The 23,214-nt window shown below is 38.4% G+C and overlaps 1 protein-coding gene across 14 annotated transcripts in view; it reads left to right on the top strand.

Annotated features, from left to right (window-relative positions):
- The window catches only part of RBFOX2 (RNA binding fox-1 homolog 2), a 262,455-nt gene that overhangs the window by 202,757 nt on the left and 36,484 nt on the right, over window positions 1-23,214 (top strand). For 9 of the 14 annotated variants that reach the window (XM_060025570.1, XM_060025568.1, XM_060025579.1 and 6 more), the window contains 2 exons: window positions 17,594-17,740; window positions 21,199-21,252. In XM_060025570.1, the coding sequence (XP_059881553.1) occupies window positions 17,594-17,740; window positions 21,199-21,252 (201 nt within the window). The remainder of the gene's footprint in view (window positions 1-17,593; window positions 17,741-21,198; window positions 21,253-23,214) is intronic. The other 5 variants (XM_060025571.1, XM_060025569.1, XM_060025575.1 and 2 more) reach the window with 1 other exon arrangement.

Here is a 23,214-nt window from a genome sequence, read left to right as displayed (position 1 = left end):
GAGCACGAACCCGTGTCCCCTACATCGGCAGGCGGACTCTCAACCACTGTGCCACCAGGGAAGCCCAATACTTCTTACATTTTTAAGTGTCCATTTTAATTGTGAGTGTGAATCCACTGCTCTTAAGCCATTTTACCTTTGGAAGTTGTGTGTGGGTGTGTGTTTCTCAGGGGAGGTGGGGTGTGTTTAGAGAGCGATCGAGCAGTAAGTAGAGCAGTATATTGTAAAACCTACCTAGATTTGACAACCATATAAATTATTCTGTTAAACCTTTACCTTCTACTTATATGTTTCATAAAAAGAGTCTGGTAATTCCTGTAGCCAATTAAATTCAAAAGGTAGATAAGAAGCTTTGTTATTTATAAATAAATGATATCTTAAATTTGTATAACACTTTTCAGTTGAAAACTTGATTCCACAAACACTATTTTATTGTGGCTCATAAAATAGCCCTTTGTGGTATGTTATTGTTTTTCTGCTTGGGGAATTCAAAGTCTTTACTCTCCAGTCTGCCACTCTGACTCCCCATCTCCAACTCAATGGAAGTGATCGTGAATATATGCACTGGTCCTCTGAGCAGATGCTTGTGCATCTTTTCCCGCTCAGTCCAAGTGTTAGCTCTGCTGGGAAGCCCTGCTTGACTTTCCTAGGCAAAGCCAAATTCATGTATCCTTCATTTAGGCTCAGGTAGACTTCTGAGCTACCACCTTTTGTGGAACTTATGAGGTGTGATGTTTTTTGTTCACTTCTGTCTCCCTAACTAAACTGTAAGCTTCTTTTGCATTCCCCGACTTGTCATAGTACCTGGCACTTAATAGTTACTCAGTAAATATTTCTTGGGGAAAACAATGAAAGAAGATACAGGTGTGCCATGGGAGGTCTGAGGAGAGAGAAGTGAGCTCCTTGTGAAGATGGCATTGATCTGGGCCTTGTATTATGCGTGACTAGAATTCAGACATGTTTAGATGGTGGTGGGAAGAATTAGGAAAGTCATTTCTCAAAGCAAAGTTGGAGAGATGGGAAAGATCAAAATGTCTTTGAATAAAAGCATGGGTTTCTGTTTGGTTGAAGCTTGGGTGCTTGGTGGAGACTAGTGGGAAATAGGTGGGAGAAAGGTCCCTTGAGAGTACAAATTGGGAAGAGCATTTGAATGCCTGGCTGAGAAATCACTTTATTAAAGGTATTTGAGCAGGAAATGGAAGTGAGCAGAATTGTGCTTCAGAAGATTAATCTCTTGCATGTACAAGATAGTAGAGGAGCAGGAAGACTGGTTAGGAAAGGGTCTTATGGTTGCAGTTGATAATGGGGTTCTGGATTAGGGGTTGCAGTGATTATATACAGGAGGAAGTGAATTGAAGAGAAATTATGAAGATAGAATAAACAGAATTTGACAGCTGATTGGATAAGTAAAATAAGGAGATCAGAGTCAAAGATTTTTCATCCTTATTGCAATAACTATATCTTGAATAAAATCATTTTACCCCCCAAGTTTCAGTTTCCTCACCTATCAAATGAAGGTACTAATTCCTACCTGACAGAATTGTAGTGAGAATAAATTAGAAAAGCTTTGGAGATTACTTGTTTAAATAGTTATCGAGATAATCGCTTTTACTGTCTTTTTAAATCAGCTGTCCTGGTTGATGGCGTTTATTTGCGCTTTTTATTATTGTGTATTTTAATAGATCTTGTTTATGTTAGATAGTCCCATCTTGTTGATGGGGAGAACAAAAAGAAAGGATTTCTGACATAAAAATGAGAAATAAGCAATGAAATCTGGAGTTTTATTTTCAAAATATATTTTAGAAATTGATTTTAACATTGGGCTAGATGCTTCTTGTACTCTTAAGATGAGAGCTTGTTTTGACAGTCCTTTGGTCCCGTAGTGTGCATTAGCAAGAGAGATAGCAGTCAGGCGGCTCCCAGCTGGGTCTGCAGAGGCTTGATTATCGCTGAGCCTGCCTGCGGAGAAGAAAGGACCTCAGTTCCTGTATGTTTAGATATTTTCCAAATGCCAGCAGGCATAAATAGCCGAGGTATTGGAAGTAGATAAGCTTTGGTGAGTGATCTTCAGATACAAGATTTATATTTGTGCACATATTCTGCCAACCTATTGGATCATACTTTCCCTGAGGGCAGGAACTATTACTTGCCCTCCTCTTATTACTCCCAGTGATACACAATGGACATTTACTAAGTGGTTTTTGAATGAAAAAAGAAGCTTATAAAGGCAGAGTAAGCTGCTAGTCAGTAACATCTTTTGAAGTATTTGAACAGAGTTGTTGGTGCATCTAAATTGAGGGAATAGTTGAGTGGTCGCTGTGCTGTATCATAATCTGCTGTAGATTTTATAGCCCTCCTCACTGGTGGGCCTTTGAGCACAGCTCCAAGTAAAGATGACTCAGACCCCATATTGTTCATCATCCTCAGTTTCTTCTCTTTTTTGTACACCCTTTCTCTGGAGTTGAAGCCAGATTTCCTTGCATTTCTCTACCATCAGAAGATCAGTCTAACCGTCCTCCCTTGGAATTACCCACTGACCCTTACCTGAAGATGCCTTGTAGATTGGTGACCCATCAAATGTAGCCAGGAAGTTATACCACTTAACAGTGGGTCCATTTGCCCACACCAGGACTTCTGGAATATAATGGTAAAAATGGGGCCCATATCCTTCTCTCATGTTGTGTATTGTTGGGCGATGTTACCTTCAGCCTGCAGCGTAGGTATGATCATTAGCATTTTCCATCTCCAGGCTAGAGTTAGAGGCCTGGGACAACAGAGGATTCGTTCATGCAGTCATCCAGTTTTCCAAGAGATGGAAAAGCTGCCTATGAGCAGCTTGGCAAGTTCACAGCTGGTTTGATGAGGAAACTATAGCCTGGTCTGAAATGCAAAAGTTGCTGCAGAAAACCACACTCAGAGCCAGGCATGCATATTTTTCAATAGAGAAAATTGCCCTTTGGTTCACGTAAGACTCAAGACACCCTTTCAGCAAATTGTTAATATTGTTAAGTTGTGATTGTTGCTTCTTCTCTTTTGCATGCCTTCATTTATTTATTTTTATTTACTTATTAATTACTGATTATTATTACCCATTCTACCCCCACCCCACCCCTCAAAAAAAGAAACTGAAGCTGAAAAGTTTTGAGAACGGTCATACTCTGCTCTACTGGCCCTTGCTGCTCTCCCGTATGTTAGGGTAAGAATAAAGAAGCACTGATGATTAACTTAGTAGTGCAGTTTTTCTTAACCTGTCTACAAGAGTTGTGCATTTTCCGTAAATATTTGTACTATCTTTTGAAGTCGGTAAACTCTGTTTAGAATCACTGAATTTTAAAGCCAAAATAGATTTTAGAAATCATCTCACGCCCTCCTTTTACAGCAGAGGTCAGCAGTTTTAAGCGACTTGAACAAGGTTACAGCTAGCTCAAAACAGAGCTGGGACTCAGGAAATCTGCTTGAAGTCAAGGGCTTTTTTTCTGCTTCCCCATGTAAATTACAAAAAAATAAAAGGCATCTCTAGACATGGTCTTAGTTTCCACTTACTCTTCAACTTTAAACCCAAGAACTTCAACTAGAACATACTTACAGATTTCTTTCATTCTGAAGCGTACATTAAAATATTAAAGAATCATTCAGTTAAGTATAAAGTTTTTAAAAATTGAGGTTATTGTCTCTGGTGTTTCTCTATATATATAATTTTTACATAATTCTGACTCGTGGTTTTAAAAAAGTGACTTGCTGTGGTTTTTGTTAACTGTGATACTGGTTTTTGTTTCCTGGGGTAATATATGGTAATATTACATATACAAATGATGCCATTTAGAATTCTTTTTTATAACACTTTGACCCACCGAGAAAATAGAACTAGATATTTTCTTTTTTGCGGTACGCGGGCCTCTCACTGTTGTGGCCTCTCCCGTTACGGAGCACGGGCTCCGGACGCGCAGGCTCAGCGGCCATGGCTCACTGGCCCAGCCGCTCCGCGGCATGTGGGATCTTCCCGGACCGGGGCACGAACCCATGTCCCCTGCATCGGCAGGCGGACTCTCAACCACTGCGCCACCAGGGAAGCCCCAGAACTAGATATTTTCTGAAGAAAATTGAGTTACTAGTTTATTGGGAAAATGTTAGCTGACATTTAAATGCCCAAACAAGACTAGATTCTCAGAATTTGACTTGCAGCAATACTCAAATACACAGAAGAAATACTTAAGCATTTCTCTTTAAAATAACTAAATCTAAACGTACTTTTGCTCAAGTAAGGGATTATTCTACATAAATGTAAATTCAATTTTTTATGCCCCCAAAATTGTGTTTGGTGTTAGCACTGGAAAAAATAATTTTATATGCATAGGTATTCTTGGTATGTTATTTTAGCACTGTGAAATTACCCTGATTTTCAGTAACTAAGTATATAAGCCAAGATTTCACTTTTTAGAAAGATATTCTATCATGTTAGGAGTACTCTTTAAGAAGGAATTCATAAGATCTAATTCCACCAGTTTTAACCCAGTATATACTCCATTATAAACATTTATAAAATTGCTTTAAATTTTAGATGCTAACAAGTCTAGTTGGTGGATCTTCATGGATTGTAGTACCAGATTTTTCTTTAAGGCACTGTAAAATGACATAATGAAAAGTGTCCCAACTTACTTTCTAAAATATTATCAGGAGAGACTGAATTTTTTTTAAAGCTGTTTTTTAAAAACTGTTTCTATTTATATAATATTGTGGTTAGGGCGCTTGAGCTAGGAAACCAGATTGAGTTAGGTTTAGCTCCCAGCTCCTTCCATTTGTTAAATGTATAACCCTGAGAGAATTATAACTAATGCTCATTTTCCTCACCTGTAAAACTGGTGATACTAGTTCCTAACTCATAGGGTTGTTTTTAGGATTAAATGAGAAAATGTACAGCAAGTACTTTGTATAATGCCTGGCACATAACAAATATTCAATAAATATTAGCTATAATTCTATTGGTATATAATTATTACATTTCAAAGAAGGTGTTAATAGGCAGTTCTTAAGTTAAAATAATACAAATTAACAGGCTGTCCAATTATATATCTCTTTTCTCTTTTGCCATTTTTTTCCCTCATACCCTTGGGAGCTTGTGCTCTAAGGGCCATCCTGATAAAAGCAGTATTTTTCAAAGTGAATTTTATATTTTGATCCACAAAAATGAATGAATGAGTGAATGAATGAATGATATATATAATATATGTTTAGGGAGAAAGGTGAGTTTTTTGTCTTCACAATTCACAGGAAACCTTTTAACTTTGTTTAGTCCAGTATTTCCCAAATTTATTTGACCATGAAACTCATTTTCTACAAAATACCAGTTAACATCCTGCAGAACTGTCATTCTACCCTTTGGGAAGTATTGCTCTATGATTTTTGAAGCATGTATACACACACGTATCCTTTAGATGTACTTAAAGCTGTTTTGGGCAATGACCTTTCCATTAGATTTTCTCGGGTATAAAATACATCAGTCTTATTTAATACAAGTTTGAATCATTCAAAATGGAAATAGTGTGATATAGAAAAATTAATGACACTTCACTTTTGTGCAGATTTTAAACTGTTAACAAAATTCAACTGAGTAAATTTAAAAGCTCTTATTGGCTTTATTCAGTGATTCATGAATTCGGTGCCATCCAGTCTATCTAGCACACAGAAAGGAGCTCTGAGTAAAATTGTCATTATATGCAGATGACATGATATAGAAAACCCTAAAGACTCCACACAGAAACTATTAGACCTGATAAACCAATTCAGCAAGGTAGCAGGATACACGATGAACATTGCATTTCTTTCTTTACACTAACAATGAAATATCAGAAGGGGAAAGTAAGAAAACAGTCCCTTTAAAATCACATCAAAAAATAAAATAAAATAAAATAAAATAAAATACTTAGGAATAAACCTGACAAGGCGGTGAAAGAATATGCTGAAAACTATAAAACGTTGATAAAGGAAATTGGAGATGATTCAAAGAAATGGAAAGATATCTCATGCTCTTGGATTGGAAGAATTAATATTGTTAAAATGGCCACACTACCCAAAGCAATCTACAGATTCAATGCAATCCCTATCAAATTACTCATGACATTTTTCACAAAACCAAAACAAGTAGTCCTAAAATTTGTATGGAACCATAAAAGACCCAGAATTGCCGAAGCAATCCTGAGGAAAAAGAACAAAGCTGGAGGCATAACCTTCTCAGACTTCAGACAATACTACAAAGCTACGTAATCAAAACAGTCTGGTATTGGCACAAAAGCAGACATATGGATCAATGGCACAGAATAGAGAGCCCAAAATAAATCCACACACCTACTGTCAATTACTCTTCAACAAAGAAGAGAAAAACATACAATGGAGAAAAGACAGTCTCTTCAGCAAGTGGTGTTGGGAAAGCTGGACAGCCACATGTAAATCAATGAAGATGGAACACTCCCTCACACCCCACACAAAAGTAAACTTAAAATGGCTTAAAGACTTAAATATAAAACATAACATCATTAAACTCCTAAAAGAGAACATAGGCAAAACATTCTCTGACATAAATCATAGTAATCTTTTCTTAGGTCAGTCTCCCAAGGCAATAGAAATAAAAGCAAAAGTAAACAAATGGGACCTAATCAAACTTATAAGCTTTTATACAGCAAAGGAAACCATAAACAAAATGAAAAGACAGCCTATGGACTGGGAGAGAATATTTGCAGCAATGCAGCTGACAAGGGTTTAATTTCCAAAATATACAAACAGCTCATACAACTCAACAGCAAAATAAACAACCCAATCAAAAAATGGGCAGAAGACCTAAATAGGCATTTCTCCAAAGAAGACATACAGGTGGTCAATAGGCACATGAAAAGATGCTCAACTTCACTAATTATTAGAGAAATGCAAATCAAAACAACAATGAGGGGACTTCCCTGGTGGTCCAGGGGTAGAGAGTCTGCCTTCCAGTGCAGGGGACGTGGGTTCGATTCCCTGGTCGGGGAAGTAAACTCCTACATTCCGCGGGGCAACTAATCCCACGTGCCACAACTACTGAACTCGAGTGCCTCAACTAGAGAGCCCGTGTGCCGCAAACTACAGAGCACACGCACTCTGGAGCCCACGCGCCACAACTAGAGAAGAGAAAATGCGCACACCACAACTATAAGAAGCCCGCTCACCACAACGAAGAGCCTGCACTCTGCAACGAAAGATCCCACGTGCCGCAACAGAGATCCCACGTGCCGCAACTAAGACCCGACGCAGCCATGAAAATAAGATAAATGTTTTTTTTAAAAGAACAATGAGGTAGGGGCTTCCTTGGTGACGCAGTGGTTGAGAGTCCGCCTGCCGATGCGGGGGACACGGGTTCATGCCCTGGTCCGGGAAGATCCCACATGCCACGGAGCGGCTGGGCCCGTGAGCCATGGCCGCTGAGCCTGCGTGTCCAGAGCCTGTGCTCCGCAACGGGAGAGGCCACAACAATGAGAGGCCCACGTAACGCAAAAAAAGCACAAGAAAAACAATGAGGTATCACCTCACACCAGTCAGAATGGCCATCATTAAAAAGTCTACAAATAATAAATGCTGGAGAGGGTGTGGAAAATGGGAGACCTCCTACATTGTTGGTGGGAATGTACATCAGTGCAGCCACTATGGATAGCACTATGGAGGTTCCTTAAGAAACTAAAAATAGAGTTGCCATATGATCCAGCTGTCCCACTCCTGGGCATATGTCTGGAGGAAACTGTAATTCAATGTTCACAGCACCCCAATGTTCATAGCAGCGCTATTTACAATAGCCAAGACATGGAAGCAACCTAAATGTCCATCAACAGATGAATGGATAAAGAAGACGTGGCATATGTATACAACGGAATACTACTCAACCATAAAAAAAAGAATGAAATAATGCCATTTGCAGCAACGTGGATGGACTTAGAGATTATCATACTAAGTGAAGTAAGTCAGAAAGAGAAAGACAAATATCATATATCACTTATATGTGGAATCTAAAATATGATACAGATGAACTTATTTACAAAACAGAAACAGACTCAGACATAGAAAACAAATTTATGGTTATCAAAGGGGAAAAGGGAGGGGATAAATTAGGAGTTCGGGATTAGAAGATACAAACTACTATATATAAAATAGATAGACAACAGTATGTGTGTATATATATATATATAACTGAATCACTTTGCTGTGTACCAGAAAGTAACCCAATATTGTAAATCAACTAAACTTCAATTGGAAGGAAGGAAGAAAGAAAGAAGCTCGGAAAAGCTGTACAGGATGAGATTTTATAGGCAGAGGGAACAGGAACAAGGAGGTTATACTGGGCATTTGCTGATTGGTTAAAGCATTTCCTTATATGGAGCAAAGGAAAATCTTGGAGCCTTGGATTCTTGGGTTAGGTAACTTCTGCTGAGTAGACAACTTATTGGTTGCCCTAGACCTTTCTTTTCTGGGAGAGCAGAGCATAGAAACTTAAGTTTTGGTTTACTGACATGGGGATTTGCTTGAGCAACTTCATCTTGAGTCTAATGTGGTCCCTTTAAGAAAACCAATGTGAATCTTCCCAAATAAGAACTCTGTTAATAATTGCTTAATTTCAAATCTGTATGAATTGTGTGGCAGTTCATGTGGCAACTCTACTTTTAGCAATTAATAGAAATATCTATTATCTTTGAGAAGTTTGGTCTTAAACTTTGCAGCTTTTACAACCATGTATATGTGACTGATTTTATAAAATCGTGAGAATATCTAATTCATCCTATGAGGAGGATTCACTTACACCTTGACTGAAGGCCAATCCCCTATCCAAAAGAAATTGAACCCAACTAGGAATCATTTATATTTTTGTTCGTAAAACGATGAGCTCTTAAGGGAAAATGCTACAGGAGATGAAACTTTGTGACTGGCCTTTTGCAAGTAAAAAAGATTTACAAATTAAACTATTTCTAATTTGGGAATAGATAATAGTACTATTAGATTAAATGTTTTTTTTTTCTTCATCATGCCAACAGTTTGAAACAGATGGGCTTTTCAGCCCATTTCTGACTTTTATAAGTGGTCTGACCCACATATTTAATATGAACAACAGTATTTGTCTACAATTGTGCCTGTATGTAGTCTTAAACCAACTAAAACATTCTGTGTTCTAATATTCTGTAGGGCTTAGAATCTGACATCCCAAAATTCTTTTTTCTTTTCTTAGAACTCTTTGTTTTGAAATAGTTTTAGACTTACAGTAAAGTTGCAAAAGGAGTACAGAAAGTTTCTCCATGTTCTTTATCTAACTTCTTCTGAGGTGAACATCTTACATAGGTATAGTACAATTTTCAGAACCCAGCAATAAGAAGTGTAGGTACAATATTATTAAGTAAAATATTCAGTCACCAGTTTTCTGTTCTGAATCCAATCCAGGATCCCACATTGCACTTAGTTGTCACGTCTCCTTATCCCAAAATATTTTAATCATCCTCAGCTTATATCTGAAGTAGTTCTAGGCTCTGAAGAACAGAGAAAGGAAAAAATCTTGTATTTATAGATTTGCTGTAAGATGATTAGCATGTCTCATTTCTGAGGTCTCTGCTTGTTCTACCTCAGCCTTTCATGTATGCGTTGGAGAAGGGCTATAATGCAAGCTCTTCCTTCTTGAGACACTAAGGTTATTATTGAAAGCGAGCCTTGTTTCCCAAAATATTTTATACAAGTCAGCTCAAAACAAATATAGGCTGTGTTGACCTATTTTGCTGCCTTCATTAAAATATGTGCATATAGTATTATAAGATTTTATTAAACACTTGTTTCGGGTTACTTTTGAATACATCCATCTAATTTTGCTTCCTCTAAAAGTACAGTAAATGGTGGTTGTGTCTGTGTGTTTTTAGGAATATAAAAAATAAGAACAGGAGAATTAATCATTTTGGAAGCTAGAAAGCAGATGGCCAATTAGTAACTAACTTAGCAGACCCAAATGAGTTTATCCCTAAGCCAGTAGTGGGAGAAAGCTGAGAAATGATTCAGTTTATACCACAAAAATTTGAATTTCAGAAACATGACTCCAGGGACTTCCCTGGTGGTCCAGTGGTTAAGACTCTGCCCTTACACTGCAGGGGGCATGGATTCTATCCCTGGTCAGGGAACTAAGATCCCACATGCTGCATGGCAAAAATAATAATATAACCAAAAAATAAATTGTTTTTTAAAAACAGTTCTCTCAGAAACACGGCTCCAATTAGATTTGGCAGACTTCTCTGGATAACCTAACTCAAGAGGAAGGACTTAAAGATGCATGAGTCAGGGGGTTCCCCAAGAAATTGCTTACCTAACTGAACCTAGAATGAATCACAAAGTCATCAAGCCCCTCTCTCCCACCCACTCAGAACTTGCAGTCAGTTTTTAGCTACTTTCCCCACCACAATTCTTAATTATGATCAAGGCAACCAAGGATTACTAGATACCTGGGGAAAACCTACAACATGGAAAATAGAGAATGAAAACTAACAAACGAAAAGAGAAATTTGGAAGAAAAGGAACCCCTTTCTCCTCAGAAATTACCAAAACAATAATTTATATCCTCAGAGAGATAAGAGAAGGTACTGCATCCGCTAAACAAGAATGAAAAGCTAGTTTTCGTTTGTTTGTTTTATTTTTGGCTACGTTGGGTCTTCATTGCTGTGCGCGGGCTTTCTCTAGTTGCGGTGAGCGGGGGCTACTCTTCCTTGCGGTGCCAGGCTTCTCATTGCGATGGCATCTCTTGTTGCAGAGCACAGGCTCTAGGCGTGCAGGCTTCAGTAGTTGTGGCTCGCGGGCTCTAGAGCGCAGGCTCAGTAGTTGTGGCCCACGGGCTTAGTTGCTCCGCGGCATGTGAGATCTTCCCGGACCAGGGTTCGAACCTGTGTCCCCTGCACTGGCAGGCGGATTCTTAACCACTGTGCCACCAGGGAAGTCCCTGAATTGCTAGTTTAAAAGGTGAGGGGAATGGGGGGTTCAGAGAAGAAAAATGAGCCCTTGAAATTAAAAACATGTCAACAAAATGAAAAAACTTCATTGGAAGGTTGAAAGATGAGATGGAAGAAAAAGAGGTCTCCAGTCTCTTATCCACAATTCCAAAATCTGTAAAGTTCTGAAAGTCAATAATTTTTTCATAAGTTTGCAGCAAAACTCACAACATATGTATAGTCTTTATCACATTTATGTGAATATGCTTATATTTTGCTACAGAAATATCACTGCTCCACATCTCATTGATAGTGTTACATACGGGTTTACACCATTACTGCCTTTCTAAAAATCCTAAAAATTCTGAATTCTGATACACATTTGGTCCCAAAGTTTTCAGATAAGGGATTAAGGACTTATATCCCAGAAAATAGAGCCAAAAGACAGAGAGATGGAAAATACAAGAGATAAGAAAGTTAGAGGATCAGTTCAAAAGATCCAATATCTAATAATACAAGTTTCAGGAAGAGAGAAAGACAAAATGTGTAGGGTAGGAGTCATCAGCAAAATAATTCAAAAAAGATCCCAGGACTGAAGGATATTAATTTCCAGCTTAAAAGAGACCACAGAATTCTCAGAAAAATAGAACAGTATAAAACAAACCCACATTAAAGCCTGTCACTGTGAAATTTTAGAGCACTGGACATATTTGGATAATCTACAAACCAGAGAGAGTGGGGGAAAAGTCACATACAAGGAGACGGGAGTCATAATGCCTTCAGATTTCTCAACAACACTGGAAGGTAGGCTACAGTTGAGAGTTACCTTTAAAATTCTGAAGGATTTTTTTTTCCCAACCTGGAATTCTATACCCAGTCAAACTGTCATTAAAATGGGAGGGTAGATGTTTTCAGACATGAATCAGATTCTCAAGAAAACTTTGCTAAATGTAATTTCCTTTTCTTCTCCTTCAGCCTCACAGAGGTGAAAATAAGAAATGAAGACACAGACAACAAGAGGAAAAATAAATATTGGAGAAAATGGATAATCCATAAATCAAAATATTATTCCTGAATTAATCAAGAGATTCCTTAGTATCTCAGATTATGTATTAAGTCTTATTATGATAGAGACTTAGAAAGTAATACTTCATCTTGTATTGCCCAGGGTTCTTTTTCAGACCATAACAGAACATTTGTTTACAATGTATAAATAGTCACAATATTTCCATTGTTTCATAGGGGAGTCAGAAAACTAAATCCATTTTCCAGTTACAAGAATTTTTAAAGGTCACTTAAAATTTTTTTTTTTTAGTCCTCACTTCTAGAATGAGGTTTTGAGACTTACAAATCTGATTTGCTCTTCAGTGTCAAGTGCCCTGGGTTTCACCTCAATGAAGTAGCCCTCACTGGGGAGGCCAGGGTGTCTGAAGAGTGGACGTGTAGGCTTTAGTCACATGATTGCATTGAGCAGGACCACTGCTAGTCCTCACTGTAAACAGCCCACAGACTCCAGCCTCTTCTGTTTCACCCCCTGCCCAGTGAATCACGTAGGTCAGAAAATGACCACAGAAGGGAAGAACACAGAACGTTGGGAGGTTATTTATATAGTCAGTAAAGTTGCTCAGCAGTTAACAATAGAAAATAAAGCAAACCAGCACTGTATTGACTGAGATTTTTCTCAGAACAGTTTAACTGTCCACTTTTCACAAAGATACAGCCTTAAAAACTTCTGTTTACTTCTGCTCTCTGATTTGTGTGTTTCAACAATTAGTAATCTATAGTGAGGTAAACTTAAAGTTGCGAATGACAGGTGGGAGATAAGATCTCATTTAACTACATGCAATGTATATTCCCTATTCCTATTTCCACTATGTACAGAAATCTGCTTTTCAGTCTCTTTGAATATCAGTTTAGTAGTTCTCTGGCTTTGCTTCCTTCATGAATGTCAGTGTGCCTTTGCTGGTTTTCTTTCCTCTCCATTTCCTCCCCTTCATGGCCTGACCTGCTCCTGTTCCCTCGAGGCATAGAATACATGTCACCTCTTGTATAGCTTTCCCCGCCCCTTACCCCATGCCTACCTCCACCTTCAGGCGGGGGTCCTGAGAAAGTGGAGCATGGGATCCACACGGGTTCTTCATTCTAATGAGATAAAAAGAAGAGAGCATGAGTGCAGTGCTAGGAAGGGGGTGGTTTAGCATATGACATTGGGCCACCTGGTTTTTAATTCCTACTCTGCCACTTAATATGTGACCTTGGGCAATGAACTTAACCTCTCCATGCCTTAGTTTCTTCCTTTGTCAATTGGAGGACAATAATAGTACCTGTCTCATAGATTACTGTGAGGATTGAAGAAAATAATACATGTAAAGTACATTCTTATATAGAGCTTAAGAACATGTACTCTGGAGCCAGGCTGCCTGTCTTCAAGTCCCTGCTCCATTACTTAGGCAGTCTTTCTACTCCTCAGACTCCTCAGATGGTTGCTAACATCTCTGAGCCAAAAGTGCCTCTGAATCAGATTCTTTTAGCTGAACACAGGGTCAAAAGGAGGGAATCCATTCTGTGTCTTTTAAAAAAACAAAAACAAACAAAAAAGCAAAAGCTACTGTTAGGGTTGTTGAAAGAATCACAATTAACATATGTAAAATACTTAGGCCAGCGTGTGACAAACAGTTAACACTATTTAAGTATTATTTATTATTGAAAGGCGTAGGTAAGGGTCTATCTTACAGTATGCACTCTACTCAATGCTCCGTGGTGACCTAAATGGGAAGGAAATCCAAAAAAGAGGGTATATATATATATATATATATATATATATATATATACATACATGTAGCTGATTCACTTTCCTGTACAGTATAAACTAACACAACATTCTAAAGCAACTATACTCCAATAAAAATTTTTTTAAAAAGTAATACTTGCTGTTTTACAGGGAATTCCCATTTTTCAACAAAATTCAAAATAAGAAGTGGAGAGAAGAAAGGGTCTGGGGTTGAAAGAGAGGAAAGCGAGTTAAAGCCATGATAGGATGCCACTACCTCCCACCCGAATAGTTAAAATGAAAATGACGATACTAAAAACAGCTGGAACTTGCACACACTGCTGATGGAGTGTAAGTTAGTACAGCCACTTTGCAAAGCTGATAGTATCTTTGAAGGCTGAACCTAGACATATCCTTGATCCAACAAATCCAATCCTAGATGTCTAATCACCCAACAGAAATGCCTGCTCCTGTGCGCCCAAAGATGTGTAACAATATTTATAGGAACATTATCCTTAATAGCCAAAAACTGGAAGCAGCTCAAATAAATTCTGTATGGTTATAAAATGTACAACAGTGTGTGTGTTATTATGATGTGTAAAAGAAGCCAGACACAAAAAGTACATAGTGTATGATTCCTTTTTTTAAGTTCAAAAATGATAGAACTAATCTATGGAGTTAGAAGTCAGGATGGTGGTGGTCCTTTGTCAGGGGAGTAGAAACTGGAGTGGGCCCACAGGTGATGCTGGAGTTCTGTGGCTTAATCTAATTTGATGGTTACGTGAGTGTATTTTCTTTGTGGAAATTCATGCAGCTGTATTCTTATGACTTACGCATTTGTTAGCTATGTATGTTAAACTTCAATTTATAAATGGATTTAAAATCAGAAGCCTTAAGAATTTTGGAAATAATGGTTCACTTTTTCTACTTGCTAAGTCTCCGGAGAATTAAAGATTTCATACTTTTAAATAATGTAGGTGTTCACCACAAGGCTGGAAAATTAACCAATTTGGCTTCTTTTTCATCAATTGTGTCTTCTGGACTGTAAAATAATATTCTCAAGAACAGAAATTAAGTACCTCAGGCAACATACTTGGAAGTAATGGTTAGTTTTCATTTATCCTGCCACCTCACATACCCTTTTACAGACTACATAGTCTACATATCTAAGCTATACATAAAACTATGGTTTGGAGCTAGAATCGGTCTTTTTAACTTTTCTCTGAGTGATAACACTGTCATCCTTCAGATCAGATCTGGTGGTTTTAAAGTTTGATTGAAGAAAGAGTTTTATGTGATCCAGCTGTGAGATGTGAGAGGCAAGTTGGAAGGTGCTCGAATGAGCATCAGTTGTAATTGGTGCTTGTGCTCGTTGCTTTGGTGTCCGTGATGCTGCTTTTTAGTAACTTAGTGAGTTTTATCTTTGAATGGAATGTGTTTTGTTTAGTCTGCATTGTGCCCAGACTGAGGATTGAAAACCTTACACTTTCGCAGAACATGGCTTTGTAGCTCTTTCCTTTCCTGCTATTTTTGTACCATGTGAATGTGAGGCACAGTGAGGCCACCTGCGAGGCCTGAATGGCAGGAGATAAAAGCGGCCATCCCTCAGATTGACACTTGAAAAGCTGGTATACATTTGGAGTTCATTCCTGTTTATCCTTTATATGTTAAAGTCTCAAACTTCATTTCAACATGGTTTAAACATCTCTGAGCCAAAGGTATCTCTGGTTCAGTTTCTTTTAGCTGAACGCTGGGTCAGAGTAGGGGGACCCATTCCGTGTCACCCAGAATCTGCTAGAGGGACTCAGTTCTCATTCAACTGAGATAATAAGAACAGCAAGTTCCACTCCTGTTTTAAGTGTGTTGGTTTAATCATATCATTGAGCCATCCAGTTTGGCATGCGCTTCACAGGGAATAGTAAAAACATAAGGTTCTTAAATTGTCAAATTAATACTTCAAAGTAAATGTTTTTTGAATGCCTAGAATGTATCACACCTGTTAGGTGTTTGTCAAAAGTATTTCTCAACATAGCAATTTTTTGAGGACTTAACTGAAAAAGAATTAAATTAACACATGCCTAGGACATTGCAGAAGAGATTCATGATTTAAAATGCACACCCACACTCACCCATATTCTTTCACTATGGATATATACAAATCTAGCATTTATGGGTATGTAGTAGATTAGGCAGGGTCCCTTCAAGCCTTTCCCAACAGATTTTTCTAAATGCAACTTTGCTCTGGGCTACAGAAGGGTAGGTTCCCTTTGCTGAAGTAGCAGGAATCGCATAAATTAGGGAGGAGAGTACAGATTGGTTTCAGAGTAAGAAGCTTCTTCAGTTTTTGAGCAAAGGGCCCTTTGTCACTAGGTGTCTCCTCTTCATAAATAATGTTACAGTACTTTGGTAACCCAGTAGTCATAAACCCTGGAACTAATAGAGGGAATGAAATATAAAAATATTCCCTTATTTCCTGAAATGATGGACCAGAAATACTGGTATCTCCACAACTAAGTATTATACCACAGACTCTATATTTTCAAAATGGAAAGATCTCAAAAATAGGAACTTCGGGCTTCCCAGGTGGCGCAGTGGTTAAGAGTCCGCCTGCCGATGCAGGGGACACGGGTTCGTGCCCCGGTCCGGGAAGATCCCACATGCCGCGGAGCGGCTGGGTCCGTGAGCCATGGCCTCTGAGCCTGCGCATCTGGAGCCTGTGCTCCACAACGGGAGAGGTCTCAACAGTGAGAGGCCCGTGTACCGCAAAAAAAAAAAAAAAAAAAAGGAACTTCTGTAAGAATCTAAGAACAAAGTACTATTTTTATTTTTTTAATTCATTATTCTTTTTATTTGTTTGTTTATTTATTTATGGCTGTGCTGGATCTTCGGTGCTGCACGCAGGCTTTCTCTAGTTGCGGTGAGCAGGGACTACTCTTCGTTGCGGTGCGTGGGCTTCTCGTTGCAATGGCGGAGCACGGGCCCTAGGCACGCGGGCTTCAGTAGTTGTGGCACGCAGGCTCAGTAGTTGTGGCTCACGGGCTCTAGAGTGCAAGCTCAGTAGTTGTGGCGCACGGGCTTAGTTGCTCCGTGGCATGTGGGATCTTCCCGGACCAGGGCTCGAACCCATGTCCCCTGCATTGACAGGTGGATTCTTAACCACTGTGCCACCAGGGAAGTCCCAATGTACTATTTTTATATCTTGTTTTCCTAATGTATCTCCGTGTGATCTTTTTTTTTTTTAATTTATTTTATTTTATTTTTTTGGCTGCATCAGGTCTTAGTTGCGGCACGCAGGCTCTTCATTGTTGTGCATGGGCTTCTCTCTAGTGGTGGTGTGCAGGTTTTCTCCTCTCTAGTTGAGGCACGTAGGCTCCAGGCCACTAGGGCTCTGTAGTTGTGGCCCATGGGCTCTGTAGTTTGCGGCACGCGGGCTCTAGTGCGTGAGCTCAGTAGTTGTGGCCCATGGGCTTAGTTGCCCCATGGTATGTGGGATCTTAGTTCCCTGACCAGGGATCGAACCTTCGTCCCCTGCATTGTAAGGTGGATTCTTTACCACTGGGCCACCAGGGAAGTTCCTCTCCATGTGATCTTGAGCAAGTCACTTAGTGTTTCTAGTATCTCCCACTTTACTAATGTACTATAAATATGCAAAAGACCTAAATTTTTTGGTAAACTATAGCATTTTGAACACAGATAACATCTTTGGTTTTTTTCTCTTTGAAAGGACAGCTGTAATTTTTGCTTAAAGACACACTGTTTGAGAATGATTGGGGTGGGGGAGGACTTCAATTATTTTATGTAATTCTTGTGAAATAATTGTATTTATTTTTCCCTTAATGTTGTTTATTTCTTTGCTTAGCAGACAGAAGGGGGCGCACAGACAGAAGGCCAGCAGTCACAGACGCAAAGTAGTGAAAATTCAGAGAGTAAATCTACCCCTAAACGCCTGCATGTCTCTAATATTCCTTTCCGCTTCCGGGATCCTGACCTCCGGCAGATGTTTGGGGTAAGTCTCTGAAGTCCTTTTATGGTTTTACAATGAAAATATACTTTAACTCACCAGATGTATTATTAGTCATTACTACTTTAGGATAAAATTACAAGTATGTTGAGAAAGATCCTGAGGTAAATCATTATTTTCATCAGCCTTTAGAAACTTTCCCATCTCCTGGCCTATTCTAGACATTATCCTTGCAAATTCTCACATACATAAGATGACTCCACAACCCAGTTTGCCTGGGACTGAGGGGTTTCTTAGGATGTTCAGAAAACCCAAGCACTGAAATCAGGACAAGACAGTAATCCCTGCCTTTCAAAGGGTTATGAATTAAGTAAAATCATATCTGTGATCTAAAATCAGGTATAGGGGGTTAGTTTGCTGCCTGGCGTGTTCTTCCAGCTGTTTACTTCCTCCCAGAATCGCTGTCATGAAAACGAAGTATAATAGCAAATATTTAAGTTACTCAGAAATGAATGGCTGCTGAGAATCTTAATTCTTTTTTGGGGCTAAGGTGTTGTTGCCTGTTTTAATTTGATCAAACACTTAACTTGAACTGGGAGTAAGAAATAATTGATTTTTGTTTTAATTATTTGGATAGCAGCCTAATGCTTTGTCAGAAAAGCAAATGCCCTTCTTTAAGTCTCGGTTGTGGCCACTTCATGGCGACAAGACCCTGGAGCAGAGTTCTGTCACTTACAGCTGACTTCCTGGATGTGTTTTCTACACCAAAGGCAAGGCCAGGGTTGAGATTTAATGGTATTTTTGAAGCACTGGAAGAGCTTTTCAGCATGAAATGGTAGCCAGCTATTCTCCAGCTCTACAGAAAAGAGAGCAACAGAAAATATAAAGGGCAACGTAAAGAATTTAGGTTACAGCACTTCCCTGGTGGCACAGTGGCTGGGAGTCCGTCTGCCAGTGCAGGGGACACAGGTTCGAGCCCTGATCCGGAAAGATCCCACATACTGTGGAGCAACTGAGCCTGTGCACCACAGCTGCTGAGCCTGTGCTCTGGAGCCCGCAAGCCACAACTACTGAGCCCACATGCCACAACTGCTGAGCCCACATGCCACAACTACTGAAGCCCGCATGCCTGGGGCCCATGCTCCACAACAAGAGAAGCCACCGCAATGAGAAGCCTGCACACTGCCTCAATGAGTAACCCCCGCTCACCTCAACTAGAGAAAGCCCACACGTAGCAACGAAGACCCAACGCAGCCAAAAATAATAAGTAAATTTAAAAAGAAAAAAGAATTTGGGTTATGTTTAAGAAGAAACTTCCCAGGAGTATGAGTTACTAGGTTCTCTACTGAATTATCAGAGATAATATGGAACCTTAATCTCTGGAGGTCTGTGAAAATGGAATGCATCCTCATCTGTCAGAAGTGTTTTCTCTGTTGAGGCAGAAAAATAGTGTCCACTAAAGATCTGCCTAGGCCAGTTGTCAGTGATTTCTTGAAATGTATAATGCCCTTCTCATAAGACACTAAGTGCAAAAAAAAAATAAAATTTTCATTGCAGGAGATACCTGGTTGCTGTCTTCTTCCACGTAGTTAGTACCTATCAGTGTTTTAGAAGGACAGTAGCATTGGTAAAGAGCAGAGATTCCATGTTCTATTTTATTTCCATTTTATTACCTCTGCAAACTTGATGAGTACCTTCTTTTAGTCTCATTTTCCTTAACCAGTTCTTACTCTGGAAGGTTATTATAAAGATGAATTAGAAAATGTAAAAGAAAACAAACTCTAAAATACCATACAAATTTCAGTTTTTTTGTTTTTTTGTTTTTTTTTAAATCATTTGGATCGGTTTTATTTATTTATTTATTTGTGGTACGCGGGCCTCTCACTGTTGTGACCTCTCCCATTGCAGAGCACAGGCTCCGGATGCGCAGGCTTAGCGGCCATGGCTCACGGGCCCAGCCACTCCGTGGTATGTGGGATCTTCCCAGACCGGGGCACGAACCCGTGTCCCCTGCATCGGCAGGCGGACTCTAAACCACTGCGCCACCAGGGAAGCCCCAAATTTCAGTTTTTTGGATAGACATAGAAATAAAATAAAGTGCCCTCCTTCCTAAAATAAGACATTTTCCTCTTCCCTTGATTTTTCTGATTTTCTATTAAATGGTGAAACTGGAATCAAGTCCAGAAGTCTTATTCTAGAAAACTTGGGCTCTTAATACATGTTTTTTTGATAAAGATAGTAATGATTCAACCCAATAAGAAAACATGATCTCTGTTTTGCTCTTTTCGTTTTTTAGTTTCTTCACATTTCCCAAAGTCTAGTTTGAAATCCAAGTGAAATAGATAATTGGGTCTGTGAGTCTAGTTCTCAAAGGGAAATGTGAGCCAAAACGATATTGGAGATTTACTGTACATTCCTTCAATTCAGCTCATTCAGGTATTGATTAAAACAGGTAGTTTTATCACCTTATATATACCTCTCCTCCAGATAATTACTGTGTTATTTGTATGCCCCTCTAATCAGCTATTTAGCTACCTAGCAATAGAGTTATTTAGGTGGTGTATTTTTAGCTTTGTTTGATTTTCCAAATGTTAAAATATTTAACTAATTTCGAAACGAAGTTATTATTTTAAATATTCTAGATGATGTTTATTGCAGAAATATTGAAGTGGCAAATAAATATCGATAGAATCATCCATAGTGTCCATGAATGTTTGGTATGCTGGAAAATGGCATGTAGCCTATGGAGATAACACATATATATTTATTGACTGGGAAAGTTATTCATAGTATATGAAGTTTAAGAAAAGTAAACACACACACACACACGCGCGCGCGCCTAAGGAAAAGCTGGGAAGGCTGTGTACCAAAATGTTAAGGTGTTGGGATTGCAGATGATCTTCATTTTTTGTTTTCCCTTTTCCTTTTTGTTTATCTATATTTTCTATTTTTTTTTAGTAAATGTGGTTTACTTTTATTTATTAAAAAGAAAAAAAAAGGAAGGCCTTACTTGTTAGTCCAATAGTTAAGACTCGGAGCTTCCACTGCAGGGGGCATGGGTTCGATCCCTGGTCAGGGACCTAAAATCCTGCATGCCGTGGCAGGTGCGGGCCAAAAAAACAAGAAAGGGAAGAAAAACAGCCATCAGTAGTATATCTTTCTACTTACGATTTCAAAAGTTAGAGATATAGTTAGGAAAACCCCCAGTTCTTGTCCATGTGAAGAAGCATGTAATACAGTGACGCTGTGAATAACTTCTGAAAACCGCTTCCACTATAAAGAGGTGAATAATGCGTGAGTGAGTGAATTAAAAAAGGAAAAATTATCAGCTCAATGATGAGGAAAAATCAACAACTGATATTGGGACCTACCAACAAATAGAAACATGGATGTTAAATAAGTAGTTTAAAGAAAAAAAACCACCTCTTCCTCTTTCAGAAAAAAGTAAAGTATATGGATTAAAAGCTGAACATGAGTAAATGTTTTTATTTTTGTCTCTGCAGCAGTTTGGCAAAATCCTAGATGTAGAAATAATCTTTAATGAACGTGGCTCTAAGGTAAGCTCCATTTCAGTGTTGTGTGCTTGGTTTCTTTTAGTTTTGTTTTATTTAAAATAGTAAATAGTCAGAAAACTTAAGCTGTTTTTCAAGCCTGCAAAAAGTATCCCAGTGAGCTAGCTTGATTAGGTTACCTCTAAACATAAGCCACTGCGTGGCCAGATTTCTCCTGAATCTTTCTTAAATTGGGAGAGTGATGGTGTAGAAACAGGAGAGGTTTGAGGGGAGAGTGTGGACGTAGGGAAGAAAGGCTGTAGGAGATGTCAGTCCTTTCTCAGATTTAAATTTGGCCTAAGCTTCTTATTGTAAAGGACGAGAGAGAAGACTGGAAAAAAGTGAAATTTTGTGAGAATTCTAGTCTGAATTCTACCAGAACAGTTCAGCTTTTAAAAATCGAACTTCAAAATGACATACTTAGAACAAATTTAATATTTCAGTTGTTCAGTTGACTTGTTCTCTCTGTTCAGTAAATTCTGATAAAGCTTGAAAACAGGGAGTAGTGACTCAGGTATTCACTGTGGATTTCCTCCTTTAAGTTATACCCAGATAGGCAAGCTTCAGGACTGAGAGTCACTTCAATTACAAATACAGTGAGTTGGGGTTTTTTTGCATGAGGATGAACATAATAATTTACTATTTTAAATTCCCAATCTGTATGATTTAGAATTTTTATGCACTAAAATAAGCAGCAGTGCTTTTAGGAATGAAGGAATTGTAAAGTCTTACAAATGGTGTTGTGAAAAAATATTTGATGAACTGAATTTCAGAATGTTTTATGTGAGAGTTTTCTTCTTCCTCAACAAATGGAATACACTCCACAGACACAATCAGCTGTGGGCAGGCTTGTAAATATTTACCTTGCTATGTTCAGTTCTACTTGCATTTTTAGGTTAGACCAGTTTTTGAAATTAATTTTCATTTGGTCATCCCTACTGAACTTTGAAAATAGCCCTTAGCTATGATTAAATCTCTTAAGAATGTAATTTGAGAAGAGCTAAATAAAGTAAATAAGTAAGCTAATATTTACCTCTCTTAATTTCCTACTCCAAATTCACCATACTTTGGGAACTAATAACATATCTACAGAGTTATATATACTTCCTGCCCCCATCTGTACTAATAAAAATGTTTGTGCTTTCCTAATGCTTCTGATTATTATTCCCTTCCTTTATAGAATGCATCAACACTAAAAGTGTTTAATTCTGACTATAATAATTATTTGTTTATTATTAAAGAGGTAATTATACTCTAAGCTTTCAGTTTTCAGTTAAAACAAAAAAAGATTAATTATGCCTATACAGAACTTTCTCCAGCACTTAACTTGGTAAGTATTTTTAAAGTGAAATCTATTCAAACTGTAACCAGTAAAACTGTTTATACTTGTAATTTCCTCACAGTGGATTTCTGTTCTTTTGTTGTATAGTTTGCTGTTATTTTTTTGTGAACTTTTTAGATACAAGATAGAAAAATGACAATGGTTTAGAGATGAGAAGCACATGAATGTGAAATAAACACATGAAGATTATTGACCACACTGTTTATCTGAACCAGTGTAGTTTAAATGCTTTTGATTTTAAGTGTTCGCACTTAAAACATTCTTAGCTAGACTAACAACCGGAAGCCCAATAAAATTCTATCAGGCATTGAGGACTTTGCTCCTTACCAAGAAAATAATTTGATTGAATTCTTGTGAAGCAAAGGAAATTGATCTTTCTAAGGCTTCTTTCATTGACTTCAAGGATTTGCCTACTACCAAAAAATTTTTAATTTACCCGATTCAATTACTCCTCCCCTGTAATTTCCATTTTAAAATGACACAAGCCTTCCTTTTCTCTTTGGGGAATCTAAAAGTATATGCTGCCTCTCTCAGCTTGATGCTGTGTCCTCACTGCCCTTTTTTCTTTGGGCTGCTGAAGGGTAGACAGACTGTGTACTAATTGGAAAATGTTTTTAAAACAAAGC

Source organism: Delphinus delphis, chromosome 11, assembly GCF_949987515.2.
Source record: "Delphinus delphis chromosome 11, mDelDel1.2, whole genome shotgun sequence".
Lineage (NCBI taxonomy): Eukaryota > Metazoa > Chordata > Mammalia > Artiodactyla > Delphinidae > Delphinus > Delphinus delphis.
This window is presented reverse-complemented; position numbering and strand designations above follow the sequence as displayed.